Here is a 27,017-nt window from a genome sequence, read left to right on the forward strand (position 1 = left end):
GACACATATGCCATTTATCCATTCTGTAAATATTTATTAAATGCTTACTATGTAGAGGACAAAGCTAGGTACTTGAGAAAGACAGAGCTTAAAGTTTCTATCCTCAGAGCTTACCAACTGGCGAAGAGGGGATGAGATACAAGCATGAATCAGAATAACGTGCTCATTCAGAAATATTTGCTTTAGCATTGTGTTTGTGTGAGAGAGGGAGAGAGAGAGAGCGCCCAAGAGTGCAAGAGCAAGCAACCTTGAGTATACTCTATGGCTTAGAAACAATTATCCAATTATCAAACATCTAGTTAGGTGAAAAGCTTTGTCCTTCTATGGTAGGAAAAATATTTTGATGAGATATATGTTCTAACCAAGCTTAGTCCCAAAGAAAAGGCAGGAGAAGGCATCTCTTCCCACCTCTTTGTAGCATAGCTGTGAAACTATAATGTCCCGGCTTTTCTGGTATGTTGGGTAGTTCTGCTCATCTTTTAGGGCTGGCTTGAGGAGGGGAGAGATTTATTTTGGGAATTAAGAGAAATATGTGTGATGTAGAAACAAAAAAATGTCAATAACATTTTATTTAGAAAAAAAAAAAGAAATACTTAAAAACCAGATCAGAAAGAGGTGTACTTTTAGATTTTTCTGAAAGGAAAAAGTTTGCAAACTTTGCTAATGGCTTTCTGTCTCTTGGCTGTCTCCTTAGGTATGGCATCACAGCTGCAGGTGTTCTCCCCCCCGTCAGTCTTGTCGAGTGCCTTCTGCAGTGCAAAGAAACTGAAGACAGAGCCTTCTGGCTGGGATGTTTCAGGACCAAGCAGCAACGAAAAGTATTATACCCACAGCAAGACCCTTTCAGCCACACAAGGGCAAGCCAGCTCCTCTCACCAAGTGACAAGTTTCAACCTCCCTTCTTACGACCAGAGCCTTCTCCTGCCAGCTCCCACGGTGGAGCACATTGTGGTGACGGCCGCTGACAGCACAGGCGGCGCCGCCACAACATCCTTCCAGAACAGCCAGACCCTCACTCACAGAGGCAACGTTTCTTTGCTGGAGCCCTATCAAAAATGTGGATTGAAAAGAAAAAGTGAGGAGGTGGACAGCAACGGTAGTGTGCAGATCATAGAAGAACATCCCCCTCTCATGCTGCAGAACAGGACCGTGGTGGGTGCTGCTGCCACGACCACCACCGTGACCACCAAAAACAGCAGTTCCAGCGGAGAAGGTGATTACCAGCTGGTCCAGCATGAAATCCTTTGCTCTATGACCAACAGCTACGAGGTCCTAGAATTCTTGGGCCGGGGGACATTTGGGCAAGTGGCCAAGTGCTGGAAGCGGAGTACCAAGGAAATAGTGGCAATTAAGATCTTGAAAAATCACCCTTCTTATGCCCGTCAGGGTCAGATCGAAGTGAGCATCCTCTCCCGTCTGAGTAGTGAGAATGCTGATGAGTACAATTTTGTCCGCTCTTATGAGTGCTTCCAGCACAAGAATCATACCTGCCTCGTGTTTGAGATGCTGGAGCAGAACTTATATGATTTCCTAAAGCAGAACAAGTTCAGCCCATTGCCGCTGAAGTACATCCGGCCTATCCTGCAGCAGGTGGCCACTGCCCTGATGAAGCTCAAGAGTCTCGGCTTGATTCACGCCGACCTCAAGCCAGAAAACATCATGCTAGTGGACCCTGTGCGCCAGCCATACCGGGTGAAAGTCATCGACTTTGGTTCCGCCAGTCATGTATCCAAAGCTGTGTGCTCCACTTACTTACAGTCACGGTACTACAGGCAAGTGTCCGCATTAGAGAGCTGTTCTTAACCCCAATAGAGTCATGTCCATCAGTGCCCCCTAGATGGGCCCATGGGCATAGGTAGGACCTCACAAAGATGGAGGTATGCGCTATATAGAAACTTGTTTCTACATTTGCCTTGTTTAGGGCTCATTGAGCCTTCTCTATAACATTCTGTTGCAGCCAATTTAAAAAAAAATTCTTATTTTTAAAACCCTCACCTTCCACCTTAGAATCAGTACTGTGTATTGGCTCCAAGGCCGAAGAGTGGTAAGGGTAGGCAACGGGGGTCAAGTGACTTGCCCAGGGTCACACGGCTAGGAAGTCAAATTTGGAAACCTGGGACCTCCTGTCTCCAGGCCTGGTGCTGTATCTACTGAACTACTTAACTATGTCCCCTTCTACCCCCCCCCCCCCATTTTTTTTCCCTTTTTATAAATTTTTTTTTATTTTTTTATTTTTACTAGATAATAGATACTAGAGTGGTTTGCCATTTCCTTCTCTAGCTCATTTTAGAGATGAGGAACTGAGGCAGACAGGGTTAGGTGGCTTGCCCAGGGTTGCATAGCTAGTAAATATGGCTCTAGGCCTGGCACTGTATCCACTGTACTACCTAGCTGCTGGTAGGTGGTTAGTGCAAAGAAGGCTCTACTTATTTACTTATAAGCTTATGATTACATACAGCTGCTTCTCTAAGCCTTTTAACTGTCAATAATAAGTATCTTAGAGAAAAAGAACCTCCACCAGCTACATCCCTAGTAGCCATTATCTCTGAATCACATTTCAGGCTATCTTTCCCTTTTCTTCCCCAGGATCATAAGATCAAAGGTTTAGAAGGGTTGACTCTAGGTCATCTAGTTCATGTTATTCTTTTTGTTTTCCTTTTAGTCATAGCCAAAAGATTTTGACTGGCTTGGCCCTTAACCTCCTCAGTGTCACATGTTTTTTCATTTATATTCAAAGACTGATACTTTATTTTTTATTTTAAAACTATTTTATTTTAATTTAATTTAAAAGTTTTTTATGTACTTTTTTTTTTAATGTATTACCTTTCATGTACAATGTATTAGTTCCAAGGCAGAAGAGTGGTAAGGGCTAGGCAATGGGGGTTAGGTGACTTGCCCAGGGTCACATAGCTAGGAAGTGTTTGAGGCCAGATTTGAACCCAGGACCTCCTGTCTCTAGGCCTAGTTCTCCATCCACTGAGCTACCCAGCTAACTCCCCCCAAGACTGATACTTTAATCATCGTTATCCTAATTAATAATTAATACCATAGTTTTTGAAAGACAACTTTATCTTTCACAGACTTGGTTATTATTACCACTACTCTAGAAACATAGAATTGAAGACTGAGAAAAACTTTAACTAAAGGGCTTTTATTTCCTAGATAATAGACACACACCAGTATTATTTGCATATTACTCTCAGATCTTTCTCCCTTTGGTGCCCCCTCTCCCCCCACCCCACTTTCCTATTTTATTAACTCTAAGATGAAGTGGGGAAAGGAATTATGAGAACTTTTGTGTTTTGGTCACCTGCTGCCCTACGCAGCCTACCTCTTAACTTTTCAAGTTCCGATCCTTATTTACTTGAAAAAATAATGCTTTACCCAGTCACACAACAGTTATGGACAAAATTTACTTGACTTAATTTTCTTTAGCTGTTCTCCCATCATAGATTATATGTATTTTGAAGGACTAACTGTCTAGCCTACCAGTGAAGGGAAAAATATTCCATAGTAAAGGAGTGAGTGCTTTCTAGCTTTTCTTTCCTTCTCTCAACCTTTTATCCTTTCTGTGTCCCCATCCCAACCATTTCTTCCATGTTGAGCAGCTGTTCCTTTTTTTTTTTTTTTTTTTAAACCCTTGTACTTTGGTGTATTGTCTCATAGGTGGAAGACTGGTAAGGGTGGGCAATGGGGGTCAAGTGACTTGCCCAGGGTCACACAGCTGGGAAGTGGCTGAGGCTGGGTTTGAACCTAGGACCTCCTGTCTCTAGGCCTGCAGCTGTTCCTTTAATGGAACTCTTTGCCCCAGTATAGACACTTTTAGAATTTTGCTTTTGTTAGCAATTGCTAATAATTTCAGAGATAAAGAAGTTGGGGAAATTTCAATCAGAGAGTATATATAGGATTACTTATGGAAAAGGTTTTGATGGATTTTCATTTCACAGGAAGAGGCCATGAAGGGAGACTAGGTCTGGTTTTAATGTGTTAGCTAGAATTTAAGTGGCTCTCTAAAGAGTTGATAACTGTAATCTCTTGCCCTTTCATTTGGAGTTGCCACTTGAGCAATTTTGATCCTCAGTCTACCCTGAAGTAATGAAGTTGGATTTATTGATTTCCTTTTTCCAGAAAAGGGCATAGAATTTTCAATTACTTTGAATCCATCCTCTGGTGGATTCAACGATGCTCTTTAACTACCCCCTACACTTGGCCCTTCAACTATAGCTATGAAATCTTAATCCAAGCTAAGCAAGGGGCTCACCTAGAACCAGAGGCACATTCTGTGCCATTTTTGAAGTTTATGATTCAGGACTTTGTGACTTTGTCATTATCTGTGTTCCTCCTCTCTGGGCTGAGGTTTTCTAGCTTTATATCACTGGCTTTTTTTATCCACAGGAGAGGGCTTAAGCTTCTTTAATGCTGCTTTCCCTTTTTGAGGGTGGGGTTGAGAGGGAGAATATATCAAACATTTGCCCCTTTCAGGAAATAGGGAAATCTTTCTGGTTACTGAGGCTTCAAAACTATTTTATTTCCTTAATTATAAAACATCTCATCATGAAACTACATACCAAAATATTAACAGCAATTGCATTTTTTCCCAATTTTTTTCCAATAGATAACACTGCTCAGACAGTGGATATAACTAAAATCAGTGAGCTTAGTGCTTGGCCCTTCATGAATGGGGATTTGCTTCAGACAAATTGTTGTCTTTGAGTCTTGAGTTCTTAGGGGACAAAGGTTTTGCTCTAATATATGAACCCTTGTATAGCTAGCATCACCAGTTTCCAGGCAGGTGGTTTTTTTCTGTTCTTCGACAGACCAGCTGGCCCCTATTTCCAGCTGAGATTCTATTATTTGATATGAAATAGAAGGACAGGATCTAGTTAGGAAAGGGTACTTCCCTACCGTTTTATCATTTAAAGAAAAAACAACTAAAAAATCTTCAGCTAGTTACAATGAAACTATACATCCGAACCGTGACTGTAGAAAGTTAGATTTGATGTAACATCTCTGATCTGGGAAAACGATGAGTAGTGAAAAGGATGATTTGTACTAAATGGTCCTGTTGTGAGGGCTTTCCAAACTCAGCTAGCTGTCTGGGCCTCAGTGAAAATAAGTTTTACTGCTTCAGGGAATTTTTCAATTTAAAGTAAGTTTGAAGTTGAGAAATCACAAGGGAGAGAGTACTGTTCCCACTGTTGACTTCAGTAAGAGCCTTTTTGGTGTTCTGTCCAAAGTGGGTTGTATCTTCAGAGGTGCAAAAAATTAAGACCTACCCAGACCCAGAGATTTCCTTTCATGGACAGCAGTTAAAACCATTTTTCCACCAAAGTGGGGCCTCAAACATTTGTCATATTTTCTGCTTCAGTTGAAGCAGTGAACACCTGGCAAGTGACACTTCCCAGGTGTCATTGTGTATGTAGGTTTTTGAGAGATTCAGAGGGTATACGGGGTGGGTTTAGTGAGGGAAGATAATATAATGGAAAAAATTTTTCTGAAATATAATCAGGGGTGGATTTTTATTTACATTCCTATTCCTAATGAATTCTTCTAGGATTGTTTTCTATGAAAAGGGCATTGTTTTTTGTATATATGTGAGTTGAACATTTCTGGGCAAGGAAATATAAGGAGAAAGATACAGTGATCTGAGCACATCTCACTTTTTTGAGCTATCTTGTGCTTTCTCTTGTTATTGCCTTTGATTATTTTACACATGGGGCTGTTGTTTGGAGGGAACATCTATAGATTTTTCCAGCTGCTTTTGCTGCCCCAGAAACAGAAGGAAGCTAATGTGGGGAAGTTATGTTTTCTCTAGCTAATATTTGTTTTCATTCTTATTGGAAGGGGGAAGAGAGAGTTATTTTTCTTCATTAACTAAAGCTTTGAGCTTGAGAAACATAAAAAGTATGTTTATTACCTGTACCATAAATGAATCATTCATTGGATGGCCAGGCCACTTCCCGTAACTCTATCCTTTGGGGATTTAACCTGCCTCCCTTATATGGCTAGAATGGCAGAATTCATTAGCCCCTCCTCTTTGGATGACTGGCAGTGTTCTAAGCCCAAATCTTGGCTTTGGCAAATTTTAGCCATATTTGAGCTCTATCTCCCAGCTGGTTTTAGCACTGCCCTCAGCTTGAAAATGATGGTTCTGCTAGATGAAAGTTGACATTTTATGACATCCTTTGTCTCTGCAGTGCTTTTATGTTGTTTCTGTACACGTTAGCTCTCTGGTTGATTAGAGAGCTCCTATCACCTTTGTGTTGGAAAAACACATGCCATTGGCATTTTATTAAATTGAAATTCCACTGTGTGGTTACAACCACCTGCAACAGGAATGGTGCCCGGACCTGGGTTGTTGCCCATAATTCAAGTATTTGAGTTTTTGAAGGTTGCTTCTTTGATTAAAAATTCCACCATCCAAGTCAAATAGACCTGCAAGAGGTAGCAACAAGTCACACTAAATGTTGAAAGTTAGGAGCTGGCTGTGAGCTTTCAACTTGTTTGCTGATCTGTTTAGAACCAGTAACTCACTAATAAAATGCTTGAAGCCTTCTTTCTCAAGGACTATGACATTCAGGGAGGGGCAGCAGTGTAGTGTGGTGTTTTCTTAAGAGTGTGGCATTGGGAATTAATTAAGGGGCTCGATCTGACTTGCTAGCTAGGTGTTCTTGGGTACTTAACCTCCCATCTTCAGTTTCTTTATCTGTAAAATGATGATGATGATACTTGGATTATTTGTGCACAAGGGTCAAATGAGATTATGTATGATTTATAAGCCCTAAAGTACTTGAGAAATGGGTGGGACATTGTGATTGTAGTAGAAAGATTACCTGATCTGAAGCTCCCAAGCTGTATTGCAACCACTCCTGGCAAATTAACCTCCCCTTCTCAGTCTGCTCATTTGTAAAATAAGAGACAGTACTTGTACTACTTACTTCATGAGATCATCATGAGGAAGGTGCTTTCTGAACTTAAAATGTTGTTATTATTTTTTTTAATTTTAACCCCTTAACTTCTGTGTATTGACTTATAGGTGGAAGATTGGTAAGGGTAGGCAATGGGGGTCAAGTGACTTGCCCAGAGGTCACACAGCTGGGAAGTGTCTGAGGCCAAATTTGAACCTAGGACCTCCTGTCTCTAGGCCTGGCTCTCAATCCACTGAGCTACCCAGCTGCCCCTGTTAGTTTTTTTTAAATTTAGACCTCTCAGTAAAATCCTTTAAATTCATTTTACTGGTGCCATTGGTTTTTCCAATTATGGGAAAAAGACAAAACCTTTCTTGTGACAAATAAAAACAATTAAAGCCAAGCATCTTATGCCAGAAGATGGCATTTTCCATTATTTAGTGTAGGCTTCCCTAGGAGCCTCCACCTCTCTGCTGTGAGGAGGGGGATATATTTGAATTCTCTCTTTCCTGGGGCTTTTATTTGGGAAATCCTCTTTTAAAATTGTGATCTCTTCCGAGACTAATAATGAAAATGAACTTTTTTTGAAGTCTAGCTACTGCTGGGTAATAGGAAAGTTTCCTTCCTGGAAAGATCTATACTCGGAACAAATAGAGGAAATCCTTGGGACAAGATGTATTATAACTTTTTATTAAATTGCTTAAGTTGTACGTTAGGATTTCTGGGATTGTAACTTCTTAACTGAATATAAGATCCTGTTTCCTCAGATATAGTATAGGGATTTAATTGAGATTATTGCTTTAAAAGAATTTGAAATGAAAGGAAATTGAGACTTTGCAGATGGCCCAATGTAATCTGAGGATATCTGGAGCTTGTTATGGAAGGCTGGTCCTTTTTGTATCACTTCCCTCTTCAGCCACCCAGACTCATTCCTAACTTTAGCTAGTCCTTAGTGCCTTTCTTTCTTTTCCAATATATCTCAGATGAAGGGCTTTTCCTTCTGGGCTTTCTCCATGCTGTCTTGTTTTACTTTTATGACAGGTGACTGCTTTATTTCTCCTGCAAAAGGATCGATAGAGAACACAATAGGACACATATTGTAGGGTCTGGCTTTCTGCTATGTCCCAGGGAGTTTATTTTGTTAACATAAAACATGAACTCAGATCTTTGGAAAGTGAAAGCAAAGAGACCTTTTTTTTTTTTTTAAAACCCTTACCTTCCACGTTATGATCAAAACTATGTATTGGTTCCAAGGCAGATGAGTGGTGTAAGGGCTAGGCAATAGGAGTTAAGTGACTTGTCCAGGGTCACACAGCTAGGAAGTGTCTCAGGTCAGATTTGAACCTAGGACCTCCAATCTCTAGGCCTGGCTCTCAGTCCACTGAACCCCACCCACGTGCCCCCAAAGAGACCTTTTCCTAATGTGAAAGCTGAGGGATACCCTTTGAAAAGGGTTGATTCTTCCTACATTTTTTTTTAAAGGGATGAGAGGTAGAAATTCCCAATTGTCATGAATTTTTCTGAATGACCTTTTAAAAAGGGGTAGGGGCAGGCTCTTGCTGAAAACCGGTATTCATAGTGTCTTCCGTGGTGCATTAAGTTAGGATAAAAGCAAGAAAAAACCAGCCCATAAGGAACTTTCTGAATTTCCTAGCACTTGACACTGAAGCTAATATAGAATGTAGAAAAATTGTAGTCAAGTCCTGATTTCCTTGGATCTTCTTAAAGTACAGTTAGCCTGTGAGTAGACATGCAATAATAGGTTAAAAGAAAGACATTGGAGGAGAAGGGTTGGAACTCTCCTTTATTTCTTCTTCTCTGTCTAAGAAAGTTTATATATTCCTTTAATTTTGTTTTGGTGATATTAGGCAGAATTGGTCAAGAAATTCTGTATCATTCTGTACTCAGTTCAGTTATATAGATACTGAGAAATCAATAGACACATTATATTTAAAAGTCTACTGAATGCAAGACACTTTTTTCTCTCCTATTTTTTTGGGGGGGAGCGGGGGAAATTTTAATATATTTTTTCAAATTACATGTCAAAACAATTTTAAACTTTTATTTAAAAAAATTTTGATTTCCACATTTTCTCCCTTATTCCTTTCCCTACCTTTTCTCAGGGTTGGCAGGCTAGATAGAGATTATACAAGTGCAGTCTTGCAAAACATATTTCCATATTAGCCATGTGTGTAAGGAACTTTTTTCTAGAATTTTTGAAATCCACATATATATATTTATAATATATATATAAAACATTACTCCATAGAACTCTTAAGCTCATTTACTTCCAGAACTTATTTCTTGATTATGCTCTTTTTCCGGGCACTCACTTCAGGGTTCCCTTTAAAATATTATTCACATTCCAGAAGTTGTAGATTTATAAAAGAAGCAATGTAATGTAGGAGGATCCGTATTCATCCCTAGAAGCATACTAGCTCTATGACCTTGGACAAATCATGTTAGTCTTTTTGTACCTTAGTTTCCTCATCTGTAAAATGAGGAGTTTGGATTCAATAGCTTCCAGCTTTCTGCTTATGGCTGTGATAAATTCTTCTGCTTTTGACTTAGCTTCATGTTGGTAATGAAGCAAAGAGAACCAATTTATTCACTGAATACCTTCATAAGAGGAGAAAGGCACAGAATCCTTTGGTGTGTAAATCAAAGAATATTTTGAATTTCATTAACAAAATATGCTTCATTTTCTGGGCAAAAGCAGGACTCACTTGACATTTTAATGTGCTTACTTACTCATAATCCATCTTTTGGTCTGATATTTTTGTTTTGTAGAGCTCCTGAAATCATTCTTGGACTGCCATTTTGTGAGGCTATTGATATGTGGTCCTTGGGCTGTGTAATAGCTGAGCTGTTCCTGGGGTGGCCTCTGTATCCTGGTGCTTCAGAATACGATCAGGTAAGAATTGTATTTGGGTGGGAACAGGTCAAACAAGTTATTTCTAGTGGAGTGGTTAGATATTAAGGGGAAAAGCAGTTCTGGTGAAAGTCCAATCCCAGTGTTGTAAATTTATAGATCTTAGAAAAAAAGAGTAGTGGCATGTTTTAATGCTTTCTCTCCAACATTTGTTCCTTAAGACTATAATGATTCAGGGCTTTTCATGGTGATTTTTGATGTCTGGTGTTTCCAAAAAACTCTGGAGGAGGCAGTCCTGTGATATTGTGTTTTACAATAGCATCTACTTTTCTCTCCCTTTGGGATGATTAGTCATGGACACATAGCTGCAGAGGCTTAGTGTCAGGTAACTTTTTTCTTACAAATTAAGACACAAAAGAAAGATAAGGATGAGAAATTAAATTTTTCATTATGGAATTTCATGAGCTTTTCAGGAATGTTTGAAATTAACCTGAACTTTGTGAAAACTGTTACCTCTTACTTAGAGGTAATGTACTAGATTAAAATATTCTTTTCCAACTGAAATGTCAGCTCCCCAAAGATGGGTGTTTACAGTGACACTGTGGAATAGAATTTATGAAGGAAATAACCTCAAATGGAAATTATACCTCAGTTTTTTATGTCTGTGAAAGGGGAAGTCTGGACTAGATAATCTTAAAAATCCCCCCTTCCCTCCCCTCCTTTTTTACTGGGCTAACATATTAAGAGTGTGATTCATTCTGATGGTTGAGAGAAATTGGCTATAGTGGAAGAGCTGTCCTCCAGTTTCCTATGTTGTTAAACACTATGAAAGTTGCCCTGGAGTTTGAAAAATTTGGGAGGAGGGTGGTGTAGAGACCCTGGGACCTAGAAATCAACTCTCACATGATTGCTTCTTGACCCTTTTCCCGTTGCTCCTGGCCACCACCAGCCTCTTCCCACCTCCCATCCCCCCTGTTCTGTGGTACAGAGCCATTAAAAGAAAAAAGGCGACCTCATATTTTATTTCCTGTTCATATGAGGCCTGTGATATTGTTGGGTACTGGAGGAAAGATGATATTTACCAGTTTCCAGAAGTTGACTTTTGGCCAAGGGCTATAAGTGAAGTATAGCTTTCTTGTATTCTAATTGTTCATATTTTGCACTGAAATCTGTGTAATTCCATTCACTCCACCTTGTGAGAGTTAATCCAGGAGCAGTGGTGTTTTGCACTGAGGAGACTGGCCACTGTTTAACTGAACTGTTTAATCAGCCCATTAGCCAGTCACCTCTGAAGTGACCAGCCTTCTCTTTTCCAGTGAAAGATTGCTATCGTACCTTTTCCTAGGGAGTGGAGCCTTATAAACAAAGAATAAACTGAAGACGTAGATAGGCGTTTTCATTGTTTATGAAAAAAAATGATCTGATAGTTCTGAGAATCTTATCAGAGTTTGGGTGTGGAGTGGGTTGGACAGGAGGTAGTGGATCCAGGAAGGTGGATTTTTCACGGTTCAGTAATGATGATGTTGCAGTTATAGGGAAGCATTAGAGCCAGCATGTCATCTGACCCATGTATGATCATGCAGGAACATGGTTGCTGTTGTTAACATCAAGTGTTTCTTGGTGTTATCATCTGCAGCTGTATGCAAGTGTAATCATGTTAGTTATGAAGAGCAAGCTGGTGGTTTCCTAGGTTTTTATCACAAAGCTATTTAAATTTTGGAGTTTTGCTATTTGTATTTTTCCCTGCATGTACAAAACAGTCCTGAATAATGATCACAGCTGACATTTTATGTAGAGCTTTACATATTTGATCTTATTTGATGACATTCAGTCTCTGGGCATTTCCACTGCCCAACCAATATGCCTAGAGCTTTATCCCCAGCATCTCTGCCTCCTGGCTTCCATGGCTTCCTTCAAGCCTCAACTAAAGTTCAATCTTCTACACGGAGCTTTTCCTTAACCTTAGCATCTGAGCACTCAGAGAGTGCCTCCAGTTTATGCTTTTGGATATATTTTGCACACAGCCAATTTGCATGTTGTCTTCCCCCTGTCAGACTGCCAGAGCCTTGAAAACTGGGATGATCATTTTGCCTTTTTACTGCCAGCGCTTAGCACCTAGTATCTGGCACATAGTAGGTACCTAATAAATGCTTGTTGGCTTGACTTGGACCTCAAGAATTCTGTGGGGCTAGATACTATTGTTAACCCCATTTTATAGATGAAGAAATTGAATCCCCAAAAGGTTAAGGAACTTGCCCAGGGTTGTATCACCACTAAGTCTCTCAGTCTGTATTTGAACCCAGGTTCTCCTAACTCCAAGTCAAGCCCTCTGTCCACAGGAAGACAGAAATCTTTTTCCATGTCTCTTGGAGTATGGAGTAGGGGTAGGGGGAGAATGGAACCAATTTTTACTTGAACTGGTACTTTTTTATTCTCTCTTCTTTGCTAATTATGTTTTTTACCTTTCAAAGTTAAATAATATTTCAGATTTTGAAGAATGTACTACTAATGTGAAAAGTTGGTTTGATTTTACTGCTTTTGTGTTCATAATTTTTATTAATTTTTTCAAATATATTTACACTAATAATATTGTTGGAGGCAGAACAGTTGTTTCCTCCCCCCCCCCCCCGCAACCCATACCTTCTGTCTTAGAATTGATTCTCTGTATTGGTTCTGAGGCAGAAGAGTTAAGGGCTAGTCATTTGGGAGTTATCTATTGAGCCACCTAATTGCCCACAGAACAATTCTTTTAGAAGAGAGTAGTACATTGCTACTTCGGAGATGAAACACAATTTATAATTTACATGTAAACCAGTCAAGTATTTATCATCTTTGTGCTTAGCATCATTCTGCCAGAGAGAGGGAGAAAAATAAAGAAGGAAAGACATGATTTCTCTCCCAAAGGTTTTCACAACTTGTGGTAGGGGTACATGTAGCTTTGGTGAAGTGGGAAAAACCTGAATTGTGAGATTCTGAGACACAGTTTTGAATCTCAGTTCTGTCACTTAGCAATTGTGGGAAGTCACCTGGGTCAATCCTTTCATCTCTCCAAGATGCATTTCCCCATCTGTAAAATGCTGATGGAGGAGATAGTGTTTGGACTGATTTCTTAGTTCTCTCTCTCTCTCTTTTTTAAATATTGATCCTCTTGCTATAGGAACAATTAGCCATCAATATAAGACAATGTATAAACAAGTATTCAATTGAGAGGTACAGATGAGAGCAATTCAGAGAAAGGGAAGCTGCATGAGTGAGAATTGGGAGTTATTAGTGGAGATTTCATGGAGAAAGTGGATCCTCTTACATGTATCAAAACTAACTGGAGAGCCTTGAAAGGTCTTCTTAGGGGATCCTTCAGGATTCATACTGAGGGTTTTTCCCCCTCAAATTTTCTAAACATTGGATAAAAAGAGTTCATAAAACTTGTTAAATAGACTACGTTCAGAATTGTTAGGTCCCGTGTCTCTTCAGATAATTAACAGATGTAGTAACAAGGAAATGCTGAGTTTTTTGGGAATTAGAAGGATTATGGTGCATGTGTGTGGGTTGGTGTGTGTGTGTGTGTATATATATATATATACATGTATATATATTTATTTATTTATCACTAAGTTTTGGTTTTTGTATATTGTTTAAAAATTGAACAGAATTTGTTTACCATGTCTTTTCTTTTTATCAACTTGCTAAAGATTTAGCAATTTAATGTGAAGCTCAGCTATACTTTTTTTTAAACTGACATTTTCCTACTTAGTGTTTTGAATGATTTTTTTTTTAATGTTTTCAGATTCGTTACATTTCACAAACACAAGGCCTGCCGGCAGAATATCTTCTAAGTGCAGGAACCAAAACAAGCAGGTTTTTCAACAGAGATCCTAATTTGGGTTATCCGTTGTGGAGACTAAAGGTCTGTTTTTTTTCCTTTCTCTTAAATCCTAAGAATTCACTATTTTAGTATAAAAATTTAAAATGAGTTAAAATGAACATATGTTTGAGAGCTGCTTTTTAAAAATGACTTTATATATATGAACTAGAATAATTTATGTAACCATCTATTAGGGAATGTTCATTTTGCTTGTCAAAAACCCAGTATATTTTTCTGTTAGTACCAAACATTGAAGCCTTAGGGGTTTCCTGAAAATAAATTTCTGCCTTTTTTTTTCCTTGGGCCTACTCCTCTCTTAAGAGAATCTTTCCTCATAATATGATTAACCCCTGGCACTTTCCCTCCTTAGCTTATTGGACACCAACACCAAGCACCTCTAGTTTCTACTATTGGTGCTGTCTCAAATTATATCCAAGCAACCTCCCTAAAAGACTGCATGTTGTCATCTGCCAGGAACTGTGTTATGCCACTGGGTTGTGTTTTTTTTTTTTTTTTAAACCAGCTCTTGAAAGGATGGCCAAATATTAGAGTTCACTTCTCTTTACTTCTGTATTACACATTTTTATTTACTATCTAAAGTTGATAGGGTGACCATACTTGTTTCTTTGCTTTTTGACTTTTGTTAAAAAAAAATGTGAACATTGCATCCAGATAGAGTTTATTCCCCCTACAAATCATATTTTGCAGACACCAGAGGAGCATGAATTAGAAACAGGAATAAAATCAAAAGAAGCCCGGAAGTATATATTTAACTGTTTAGATGACATGGCTCAGGTGAGTATGGAAAGTGCAGATAAATCTCATTAAATGTTACCTTTCTAAATAAATATAGACACTTGTTGACAAGACTTAAAGAAAAAATTACTATATTACTTAATGCAGCATGATCAGTGCTCATTGCTTGTAGAAAGGAACTTGCCTATGAATTCATGTGTGTGATTAAAGAGCAAAAATCTTGCCAGATTATTATTTTTAGAAATACTTGTTTTTCACTCATCTCTGATTATCTGTTCTAGTTGGACTCAGATATCTTGTGAAATGTATTTATGAGCAGGTTTTTTCCCCTATTCTAATTCTTCAAAACAATAAATATGAGCTTATTTGTGTCTAAATTTGTGTCTAAAGTGAAAAAGCACTTTACATTTTTAATCATTTAAAGCTTCTTGTCTGACAAATTTGGTTTTTGGTCACACAGGGAAAGGAGAATTTTCCATTTGGATACTTGGGGAAATCCATTGAAAAGAAATTTTTCCAACGTTCCTGTTGGGTAGTCCATAGTTTGGGGAAGAAGCAAATGACTGATGTCTGTAATCATTGTTTTAAGTGACTGAACCTAACATTTGCAAATTTTCTTTGGAAAGGTGAATATGTCTACAGACTTAGAGGGAACAGATATGTTGGCAGAAAAGGCGGATCGAAGAGAGTACATTGATTTGTTAAAAAAGATGTTGACGATTGACGCAGATAAGAGAATTACTCCACTAAAAACCCTCAACCACTCATTTGTGACAATGACTCATCTTTTGGATTTCCCACACAGCAATCAGTAAGTTTGGGATCATTTTGGCATTCTTTAGCTGTAGTTTTTGGCGTGTCGAAATTTGTATTGTCCACTTCATTCCTGTCTGGTATTTAAGGAAAACTCTACACTTGAGTGCCATTTTAGTTTTTATATATTGGGAATGTTGGAGTATTTTTTTAAATTTACAAATCATGAGATTACAGTTCAGTTGTTGTTTTTCCCCTGTTTTTTAGATCTGAAATGCCTTTTGAAAAGTATATCGAGCTCTTTAATACCCATACAAAGATAAAAAAAGAATAAAAAACCACATTCTTTGTATTAATGCCAAGGCATTGTGTGTTTGCATGGTATGCTGCTTCTTTGGATGAATCCTGACTCTTCAATTTTGTGTTGCAGTGTTAAGTCATGCTTTCAGAATATGGAGATCTGCAAAAGGAGGGGTCACATGTATGATACGGTGAAACAGATCAAGAGCCCATTCACCACCCATGTTGCCCCTAACACAAGCACAAATCTAACCATGACCTTCAGCAACCAGCTTAATACCGGGCACAATCAGGTATGCCAAGGAGCTGGATAAAATCACTTTGGAAATATAAAGCAAAGTGGGATGAAACGAAGGTGGTCGGATGTAGCAGCAGGGGTAGGTAGCCAAATCTTTATTGATGAAGCTTTGTTATGACGTAAGGAATTAACTCTTCGTGATGGTGGTGCCATGATTGAATCAAAAGGTGCTTTATTAAGCACCTACTCAAAAAGATTTTGACCTGAGCCATGACCTCTGAGAACCTTTGGTTGACAAAAAGATTTAAAAAAATGGAACCAAACTCTTAAACTTTTTGCCCATTGTTAGTCGTTATCCTGGACCTCTTAGGTTCATGGCTGTTATGATAATTTTGGTTTTTGGGCTGATCACATCAAATGGTATTTTCTATAAGTTAACTTTAACAGCTTATAATTTCATAATCATTTGTTATTCAAAGAAAACAATCATGTAAATCTGGGCTTTTGAAAACCTAGGTTCAATGTTTAAACTGGACTCATTTTAAAAATAAAAGTTTGCATAGAGATTTTTGAGTGTGGGAGTGGGATTTAAACAAAGGGGAGCATCATGGCATCTCAAATCCAGCCTGCCCCCTCTTTTAAAAAAATAAAAGTCCTTACTATCCGAGAAACAATACTGAGTATTAGTTTCAGGGCAGAAGAGGTGGTAAGGGGGTCACATAATTAGGAAATATCTAGACCTGGCTTTCTATTCACTGAGCCCACCTACCTGCCCCAGCCCCTTTTGACATGGCATGAAGTAGGGACATCCACTTTTGATTGGTTTGAGAACCAAAGAAGAGGTATGTATGTATTTTGAACCCCAGTCCTGGAATTGGGATGACCTGGGTTCAAATGTGACCTGAGACACTTCCTAGCTGTGTGACCCTGAGCAAGTCATTGAACTCTCATTTGCTTAGCTCCTTGCCCTTTTGTCTTAGAGGTGTTACTAAGATAGAAAGTAAGGGTTTAAAAAAAGGATATATTTTAAGGGGGAATGGCCACTTAACATTTTAGAGAATTTGTCTTCGACTAAGCTTATTTGAAGGCAATCTGAATCATAGCTCTCTAATTTGTTTTAGCTGCTGGACAAATGTTATGTATGTGTGTAAAGTTGTCCCCACCCACCCTAATCCCCTGTTCCCACCATCCTCTGTTGTATAACTCTAGTCTCTTTGTTTTTTAGGCCAGTGTTTTAGCGTCCAGTTCTACTGCAGCAGCTGCTACGCTCTCTTTGGCTAATTCGGATGTCTCCCTGCTAAACTACCAGTCTGCTCTGTACCCGTCATCTGCAGCACCTGTTGCAGGAGTTGCCCAGCAGAGTGTTTCCTTGCAGCCTGGAACTACTCAGATTTGCACTCAGACAGATCCATTCCAGCAGACATTCATCGTGTGTCCACCTACTTTCCAGAGTATGTGGGGAAAACCTTATTGCATGTGATTGGGACTCCAATATGTTGTCCAATTGTATTTGTTTTATTTTAATTATTCCTTTTGGAAGCTTGTTATTCTTTGAGTCTTATGGGCAAAGTAATTTGAGATCAGGTCTTGCCACCAAATTCATTCCCTTCTCCCTTCCTACTGGTCAGATACACATCTTATATTCAGGGTCTGTGATTCTTTGGCTTTAGTATACATATCAAGAGAAAATATATTCTCAAAAAGTTGAGTATGAATGGAATTTTATATATTAAATTTAATTTCTTTTCCAAAAATTGTAAAAAGTACTAAGCACAATAAAAATCAAACCCCAAATAGAAGTTTAGAGTTGGTAGGTGTCATATACATTTGCTGGCCTCCTCACTTTAAAGTTCAAGAACTGGGTTGAGGGAAAAGCATATTTAGGTGAAAAAATTATAATAAAATATTAATTATAATATTTAAATTACAAAATAAAAATATTCAATAGGAAAATGTCCAAAGCTGTGATCCTTGCTAAATGCAAAGGAAGAGCAAGAGAAAGCATTAGGATTTTCTTACCTTGTGAATCATTTTGTTTTTCTGATTTCATTATTAACAGAAGAGTAAGACAGCTGGGGGTGGGGGGCTTTGTCTTAGGGTGTCTCAAAAAAGCATTTTTGGTTTTCCATTTTTGGTTTTCCTCTGTTCCTCCTCTTCCATGATTGTATTTTCTTGGGGAAAAAAGCCTCTTAACTCTTCCCTATCTGGCTCTTTCTGTAAGGTAGGGAAAAAAGATCTTTAGGGGTCTGAAAGTCTTTTAAAAAGTTGCATTAGGGGCAGCTAGGTGGCTCAGTGGATAGAACACTAGGCTTATTGGAAATGGGAGTACTTCGTTCAAATATGACCTTGGACGCTTTCTAATGGTGTGAACCTGGGCAAGTTACTTAACCCCAGTCACCTAGCCTTGACTGTTGTTCTGCTTTGGAACCAATGCTTAGTATAGATTCTAAGTCAGGAAGTTAGGGTTAAAAAAAAAAGTTGCTATACTATTTTAAACAAAGCTTCTGAGTAGTATCTTATTTCCTCAAAGGAGAAATACCTGTGCTAGAGCTTCAAGGCAAGCAAGCCAGGGTTTAAAGTACTTTTGGATGCTTCCTAACCCTTTAGAAGCAAGATGGTTTTTTCCTCTTTATATTAGTTGTTGATTGACTGTCATTCTTTTGTTTGTCTGGTTTCTGCTAGAGTTGGAAGAAATAGAAAGGAAGGAAGGACTAGAGGAGACAGATTACTGGCATGACAGGAGAGCAATAGCCATGTATGCCAGAAGCCTCAGGGAGAGCAGAAGAGCAGATTTGAATTTCTATAAATGCAAATTTAATCTAACCTTATATCAGTTTCCCAGATTTATAAGGTTTATACCAGGAAAATTCCCTATGTATATATTGGGTTGTAATGAATAATGAAAATAAATGGGTTTTGAATAAACTGTTCTGACCTTGTTGGATGGCTTCTTTTCTTGGCCCTCCCACCTTTCCATCTCCACTTCTTTAACTATGCTTCTGGGGGTAGTTTTTACAGCTGTGGCTATTGCTTCTCAGTTGGAGTTTTTGAGGACAATAGGGGAGCTGAAAGAAAAAATAACTTCTGAAGACTCAGGGAAAAGTGTTGTTTTGGTCTTAGGAAATGTCTGAGCTGTGTGGAATGAGCTTGAATAGGAATTGTTCTGTATCAGAGACTTCTGTATTTTTCAGCTTGGGACATGTGTAAGAAGGGTTAGGCTCTGGATAGACTCATCTCTCTCTTCTGCAGTAATTATTCTTTGAGTGGCTAGAACTAGATAGAAGGAGAAGTAGAAAACTGAAAATGGAGAAGCAATCTGATAGCTTATAAAGCAGTATAAAATGGGTGTTTCAGAATCTTGCCATCTCCTATAGACAATGAAAATAATTCATTCACATGAAGGTAGTTTGCAGTCTTTTTGAAGCTTCTTAATTTTGACTTTTTGTACTATTAAATTTCCTTATTTTTATCTTGTGATTCCATATTGATTTCTAATATTTAAATCAATGCACTTGATTGGTGTCCACCTTGCAACTTTCATGCAGATGCCAGCTCTAAACAAGGTAAGTTAGAATCATGGTCCTTTCTAGTGACCTCAGTCAGATCAGAAGCCCATACCTTTTAGGCTTCTGTTTTCTCCATAATTGAGATTGAACAGATGGATATGGCTTTTGGTTAGAGGTGACAGAGTGCCCCAGTTTTCTTTTAGACTATCACCTTGGCAGTGATAACTGAAGTTGAGCTTTCTTCAGTGAATTTTTCTTTCTGAAATTTTACTTCCCTAGTGTTAGCAATTTGGAGGAAGCTGATACATTAATATGGCCTTGTAGGTAGTCAAATGCTTTAGGCATATAAACTGGAAATTTGTTTTGCTGTTTGCTGAGGTTGTGCAACCCAAGGGGCAAGATGATAGGCACGTCTTTTTATTCTGATCTCGGACTTCATTAAAGTTGTTTCTGAAAAGATCATTTTAATTTACATCTTATTAGTTATTTCTTTTTTGGACAGTTTTGGATTCGTCTTTCCCTTTAGTCTAACATGTTAGGATGCAGCTGAAGCAGAAAGTGTTGGTAGGCCAATTTATTGCAGGCAGAGAAAGTTGTTAGGTTTGTGGACTGAATTTCATGCCAGCATAGTGATATTAGAACGGAGTTTGGGAGATGATGATAGTTTAGAAAATGTCATTTGGTGGAGTCCTCTGACTGGAATAGCTCATGTTCTGGATCCAAAAATATTTGAAGAAAATGGTGATTAGCTACAGGTAAAGCTGACATTCTCTTATTTTAAATTCATCATTTTGGTTGATCATTGGTAAAGTTACGTTTTTCCTAGCAATTTGTTGAATGCTCCTTCTCTTCTTAAAAGGCTTAAAAGCTACTCCTTAAAAAGCAAACTCTTGGGGCAGCTGGGTAGCTCAGTGTATTGAGAGTCAGGCCTAGAGACGGGAGGCCCGAGGTTCAAATCTGGCCTCAGACACTTCCCAGCTGTGTGACCCTGGGCAAGTCACTTGACCCCCATTGCCCACCCTTACCACTCTTCCACCTAGGAGCCAATACACAGAAGTTAAGGGTCTAAAAAAAAAAAAAGCAAGCAAACTCTCTAAAGTGTTTTCACCTTTTTTCCATTGCCCCTTCTCCCCAGATGAAATATTTTCATTTGCAGGAAAAGTCTGTGAACCCTTTATGTGGCCACAGGCTTTTCCTAGAAACCTTAGTTAAAATGGTTTTGCTGCTGAGGCCTTGGGAAGCAAGGAAGCTGCTGCCCTTCCTTCATAGCAGCATGTTAACTGCAAGAGAGGCTGGCAATGTCTGTGAGATCTACAACTGCTGTTGATAAAGCAGTGAGTCAAAGGCATCTGGTAAAATCTCTAAAATAGAAGTAAACATATATTTTTAATGAAGTTTAAGTCTTGGACCCTTGAATTTTGGGGCTGATATTTTCAAGCTACCTAGTGAAGAGAGGTGCAGGATCTTTACATTCTTGTAAATGTAAAGTACATTTATATTCTTGTTTTATATTCAAATCATGTTTACACAAAATGGTGCCATTTTGAAAAGTAGGTTTAAAGTTTTACTTCAGTAGATAAAAATGGTTGGGAGAAGATATAGATGTGAATAGAAACATTTACTGGATTATTCGTAGTTCAAAATTGAATGATTAAGTCATATAACTTACAGAATAATTTTTGTTCTATACTGATAAGGAGAAGTTGGATAAATGAGTTCAATTTTACTTTATATATGTCATAGGAAATAGCATTTGATTTTTTGTTAGAGGTGGGCTTAGAGCTCACCTAAACCAGGTTATCCTTGAGCAAACCTCTTCCAAGACAATCTTTTCTGGAGGGAGCCCACTTTGCTTTCCAGAAGAGAGTGGAGTCTGACTAATCAGTAAAACAGTCTCACCATATTATTGTTCCTTGCAGCTGGACTTCAGGCACCTACAAAGCATTCTGGATTCCCTGTGAGGATGGATAATGCTGTGCCAATTGTACCCCAGGCCCCTGCTGCTCAACCACTACAGATCCAGTCAGGAGTCCTCACCCAGGTAAAATAGCCAGGATGGATTGGAGACCCATTGACGCTGAAATACTAGTGAGACCTTGGCTCTCACTGCTTTCTGACAATTGTCCCTCATAATGGTCTTTGCCTAGCTGATCTTTCTTGGTCACAATTCAGTGGACTTGAAGCAAAACCTCTCCAATAAATGGCAGTTGAGATGCTTTTCTTTATTGAGGACACAGTTCTGTTTGTATATTCTTTAGACTTGCAGGAATAAAAGCCAGGCAATAGGAACCCAGTGGGACTTTTCCTGCTCCTATGGCTGGAATTAGAGTCCTACTTTTGAATTGATGAGAGAAAAAGAGAGAGAGAAAGAGATAGTGAGTGAGTGAATGAATGAGTGTGTGAGATACATATAATACTTTGATTCACAAATACATGATACCCAAGTTGTACTCTTGGACATCTCCATGTTAGGTGTTTGGATGACTGGATCACAACCTCATATTTCTTAAAAGACTATATCCCCTGGTCCTAGTGTTAATTTCATTAGATCATTATAAGTATAAAATAGTTGATAGCTTCCTTTAGAATATGCAACTGAAATAGATAGCTTGTTATTCAAGTGTACACATTTTTGATCCTTTACTATGTAAGGAATTCTAAAAATCTTAAAACCTTATTTTGAGAGAAGGAATAAACATTTTTTAAGTGATGCTTTAATTGACTAGAGTTTCAAAGAACTTGTCCTCTGAATCTATCCCAGGAAAGATTCCTAGACTTTTTCCTTTGGTCCATTGGTATTTGACCTAATGGGTGACCTCTGTGGAGAGCTGAAGGGGGAAGGTTGTGCCTGGTACATGTGTTTAGGTGATTTGAGATTGCTGATAAGTGTCAGTAATGATCCCGGGGTGGGGCAAGACCCTTCTGAACCCAGTTAACCTGCCTCCATATGTTTGTTTCACTCACCTGCCTAATCTACGTTTCAGGGAAGCTGTACACCACTAATGGTAGCAACTCTCCATCCTCAAGTAGCCACCATCACACCGCAGTATGCGGTGCCCTTTACTCTGAGCTGCGCAGCCGGCCGGCCGGCGCTGGTTGAACAGACTGCCGCTGTACTGGTAATTCCCCTCACTTGATTGTGTTACTAACGGAGTTTCTTTGGTTTCTTTTTTTTCTGTTTGTTTTTTGTTCTGTTTTCTCATTTTTTTTTAACTTAGACCTTGCAGAGGGCATGGAAGCATGTGCCATCTTGTGGCTGTGTTCTTGCTCCATCTTTAATGTCTCATTGTTTTCCTCCCTGATACTTGCTGAAGCACTGTCTGACTGATGTTCAGTGTGGCTCTGTAAAGATTCCAGAACCCTTGGCTTCTGTTCTTTACCAGCCTAATGTGATAAGCCTCTGAAGAGCTTCTGCTAGTCTGTGCTTACTGTCCTGGCTTGGCCCACCCACCCTTCCTAAAGGAAGTGGGCTTGAGTTTGGCTTGGCTACAGGCACCCCCGGACGGCCAGCATGTGAATTTCTTGGCGAGTCATTAGCTTTACTTTTACTTTTTTTTTTTTTTTTTTTTGCTCTTTGAAGCGTCTTTGTTTTTTACATAGAAATATGGCAGGTGGTGCTCAAGCTGTGGTCACAACTCACATCAGCAATGCTTTTTAATTTATCACTTTAGTTGTTGGTATTAACCTCCTTTGAACACATGGAGAGAGTCTCTAGTCTTTAATTTTCCACAATTAATGACAATTTACTATCTAGTTAAAGCTGTTGCTCCCTTCAGATGCTTTTGGGTCAAGTTTCATGTTTAGCTAAAATTGAAGAAAGATGAGCTAATTTTTAGGGTATGAGATGCCATCTATTTTATAGTAAATGTAAGTTACTTATCTTTGCTAGAGTATAAAGAAAAAACTTATCTAAAGGTAAAATCCATCTTACATTTACATGCTAGGCAAGTGTTTGAATTCAAAAAGCAGTTCAATGCGGGGGGGAGTCTAGAACAGTTGCAATTATAGCATTAAGGGAATAGTAGAAAAAAATAGACTTCTGAGGGACATTTTAGGATTGATCACCATTTAAAGAGAGGTTGTGGTTTTGATTTTTTTGTATTGGAATTGGCTAATGGAGATCTAGTGTTTCTCTTATTTGGAGAACTCTTAAAATTAGATGAGAGAAGCTTTTGCACATGGGTCTCAAAGCGAATTTGAATTTGTCCTTTGTGGCTCATATCAGGTATTCTTCTTCCCCCAAATACTCTTTAGTTCTTGGGAGAACTTGGGAGAACTGTCCTGCCACTAACTAGTGCACAACCTGGTTATATATTTTTCCAAGCACTGGGGAAGGAATATATCCCTATTTGTCTCTTAATTTTCTCAATGACTTAAAACCCATATGGCAAAGGGAGTCATATTTTTGCAACTTTCTTGACTCGAGCCTGATTCTAACTTGTTCACTTAGAGTTTAGAAGTCAGGAGTGTTAGTTTGACACTCCTTTTCTGCTTTGCCTCAGTTTGCACTAGCCATTTGCTAAGCTTTGCATATTTTTGTCTTTCCTCTGTCAAAACAGTTCGTCGCTTGGAACGCCAGATTTCTGCCTCACGTTGGGATGTTATTTCTTGCTCTGTATTAAACTACATGCTTTGTCTTGTGCAGGTGTTGGCTTTTGGAAAGACGCATGGTGTGACTTAACGTATTTCTCTTTTTTTATTATTCTGCTTATGGTAGCAGACGTGTTTGCAGTTTCTCTGCTTTGAAGGCTTCTTGTTTGGAACCAGTATTTGTAATAAGTGGATCTGTTACTTGCAGAAATATTTTAAAAACACTATGTGTAAATAGTAGTCTTGCAGTTTTAAATTCCAGAAATAGACCCATCTGTACCCCCACCCCCAACCCCAAGCCTAGTTAGGTGTATTGTACTGCAGAATTTTAGTCAAAAAAGGAGGTTTGCAGATCTGCTTCCATTTTTTTTTCCAGGAAATACTGGAACTCTTTTGCGCAGCAGACACGGTAAACATGTTTGCTGCTATGCATATTGGCATATAGCAAAGTAGCAGTAATTTAAATTCTAGCAATTAGTTTTTATGGGACTTTTGCTTTTTTAGAGTCAAAACAAAATCTGAATTTTGCAGAAACGGATACTTTGTTGGTATTATACCTTTCTTTCAGTTCTTTAATTTCAGATTCTGTAATAATACAACTATAAATGTTTAGTTGGATTGTTCTTGAGAGCATTAGCTTGAATTTCTGCCATATATGACCTTTGGTCATTTCACATCTGTCATATCTCCATTTTCTTAAGTTTTCTTTTATTCAGAAAGATGTGATGGACCTCTTTTGTGGATTGAATTGCTCTGATATATGTCATCTACTTAGACTTTTAGGTTTTATAATTCTTTTTAATTTCATTGTGAATCAGCCTTTTTCTGTTCTTTTTTAGGGATATAGTTGTAGGTGCTCTGTGGAAGTAATATCCCATAGCATTCAGTTGGATTCTGCTTATGAACTCTGATTTTTTTTTCCTCTGCAGTACAATAGAAACTATTACATTAGAGACATTTTTACCTTCACTTCCCAGGGGAAGAGTTTCTGGGGAAGGTGACCAAAAGATAGTAGTATGTCACCATTTCCTCATAAAAATTATAGCCATGAGCCCCTCCAATCTTTTATTCTTTGTAATTTTTGCAAGTTAACAATCTACAAATAACTTTTTGTTTTAAAACAAACTTCATTTTTTTATTCTTGAGGGAATCAATGATAAGTCAAGTTTGGGTCTCTGTATGTGTGCTTCCTTGCAGCAGGCCTGGCCTGGAGGGACCCAGCAGATACTCTTGCCTTCAACTTGGCAGCAGTTGCCTGGGGTAGCTCTACACAATTCTGTTCAGCCTACAGCAGTTATTCCAGAGACCATGGGGAGTAACCAACAGCTGGGAGATTGGAGGCAAGTGACTTGCTATTTCTTTGTGAGCAACCATTCAAGGATGAGAGGAACCACTAGAATATGTGGGATTTTGGTGGCATGGGGTTGTGGGAGAATAAAGGGAGGCAAGAGATTTAATCCTTTTAAAATCCCTGGGAGTTAGGCAGAAATAGTGTTCAATTCAAGTCGAGACATAGAGACATAGAGACATAGAGACATAGAGACATAGAGACAAAAGCTGCTGATAAGGAAAAGATAGCCCTAACATCTAGGATAGTTTTAAATAATTTCTTGGCCAGCAGTTTTAGAAAATTAATATGATATAATAGAAATGTAAATTTAGTAATAATCCATGGGCCAAGTGTTAAGAGAAAATCTTTCTCTTTCTCTTTCTCTTTCCCTCCCTCCCTCCATTGTTTGGCTGCCTCATTGCCTGTTAGTGCCTTTTGATTCTGTCTTCCTCAAGTCTGAAGAATTCAAGTTTCTTCTGCTTCCGTCTTTAACCCAGGAATGCCCACTCACATGGCAGCCAGTACAGTACTCTCATGCAGCAGCCCTCCCTGCTGACGAATCATGTGACTCTGGCTACAGCTCAGCCTCTCAACGTTGGTGTTGCTCACGTTGTCAGGCAGCAGCAGTCTGGCTCCCTCCCCTCCAAGAAGAACAAGCAGCCAGCCCAAGCTTCGGCCAAGTGAGTTGTCTTTGTTCATGTCTAGAGCTGTACCCCTGCTTTGTAGGGTTTGGTTGCATAATATTTGGGGAGCTATATTGAAGTATCTTGACTATGGTCAGTTTGAATCTAGTAGTTACATGGTGAAGTGGAGTTTTGGATGGTTTGTCTTTCTGTCAGAGCAGGATGACCTCGATGTCTGCTTTCTAGTTGCAGTCATCCTTGCTCTCTGGGCTGGAGTCAGCTTTTTCTTAATGTGTGAAGGCATTTTCATATCTGTCCATTTGATTGGAAAGTCTCCTAAAAGAACACTGTTTCTGTTGGATCGCTTTGTTTTCTGTTTAGTAACTCAAATTATATTAGTCATTGTATTTGTTTTCATTATGATTATTTCTTCACTGACAAGTTTATCAGTTTAATTATAAAAGATAAAACAGGTTTAAATGGGGAAAAAGATGTAGAGAAGCCAGTGAAAATTTTCCTCCTTTGTAAGGTTAAGCATTGGCCTTTCTTTCCCTGTGACCTTTTCTTGCAGAACTGTCTCCACATTGGATGTCTTACCTACCCAAGTCTATTCACTGATTGGGAGCAGCCCACTCCGTACCAACTCTTCCTATAATCCCCTGGTCCCTTCACAAGATCAGCACCAGCCCATCATTATCCCAGACACCCCGAGCCCTCCTGTGAGCGTCATCACTATCCGCAGTGACACCGATGAGGAGGAGGATAGCAAGTATAAGCCCAGCAGGTAAAGCAGGTGGAGGGCTCTCTGGCCACGTGGCCCCTACCCTTGACTTCGGACGGTGGACTCCTGGTTGTGACCCAGCTGTGCCTATTCGGGAAGCAGGCATTGTGACGGGAAGAAAGGACCCAGAGGAAAGTCATTTGGGGAGTGTGGCCATGTTTGAGGCTGAGTCCGCTCCTAAGATCCTCTGCCTGAGCACTGGGAACAGACTCGGCTGTGAAGTACTTGTATTCCATTGTACATCTCAATCAACTAAATCAGTTTTGCAGAGAAGTCAATCAGCAAGTTTTTATTGAGCTCCCACGGGGCAGTGGCCATGTCCTAAGTGCCTCGCGTATATTTTCAAGGGCCAACATTGTTCCTGCCATGAGGAACTTGATAGCTTTAAACAAGGGAGTAAGATTAACGAGCCAAAACACACAATACTTCACATTTGTAGAGTACTTGACATTTCTCATGAGCACTTTTCACATGTATTACCTTAGGAAATCCTCACAC

The 27,017-nt window shown here is 39.0% G+C and overlaps 1 protein-coding gene across 3 annotated transcripts in view; it reads left to right on the plus strand.

Annotated features, from left to right (window-relative positions):
• The first annotated feature begins 338 nt into the window (after positions 1-338).
• HIPK1 (homeodomain interacting protein kinase 1) overlaps positions 339-27,017 on the plus strand; it is a 35,290-nt gene continuing 8,611 nt past the window's right edge. Inside the window, exons 1-12 of one of the 3 annotated variants that reach the window (XM_044672374.1) lie at positions 339-1,772; positions 9,699-9,822; positions 13,565-13,684; positions 14,351-14,437; positions 15,025-15,209; positions 15,582-15,744; positions 16,915-17,140; positions 21,115-21,236; positions 22,180-22,314; positions 24,983-25,125; positions 25,613-25,795; positions 26,310-26,522. In XM_044672374.1, coding sequence (XP_044528309.1) covers positions 664-1,772; positions 9,699-9,822; positions 13,565-13,684; positions 14,351-14,437; positions 15,025-15,209; positions 15,582-15,744; positions 16,915-17,140; positions 21,115-21,236; positions 22,180-22,314; positions 24,983-25,125; positions 25,613-25,795; positions 26,310-26,522 — 2,810 coding nt within the window. In that variant the 5' untranslated portion in view covers positions 339-663. The remainder of the gene's footprint in view (positions 1,773-9,698; positions 9,823-13,564; positions 13,685-14,350; positions 14,438-15,024; positions 15,210-15,581; positions 15,745-16,914; positions 17,141-21,114; positions 21,237-22,179; positions 22,315-24,982; positions 25,126-25,612; positions 25,796-26,309; positions 26,523-27,017) is intronic. The other 2 variants (XM_044672375.1, XM_044672376.1) reach the window with 2 other exon arrangements.

The sequence above is a fragment of the Gracilinanus agilis genome, chromosome 4 (genome assembly GCF_016433145.1).
Source record: "Gracilinanus agilis isolate LMUSP501 chromosome 4, AgileGrace, whole genome shotgun sequence".
In the NCBI taxonomy this organism is placed as follows: Eukaryota; Metazoa; Chordata; class Mammalia; order Didelphimorphia; family Didelphidae; genus Gracilinanus; species Gracilinanus agilis.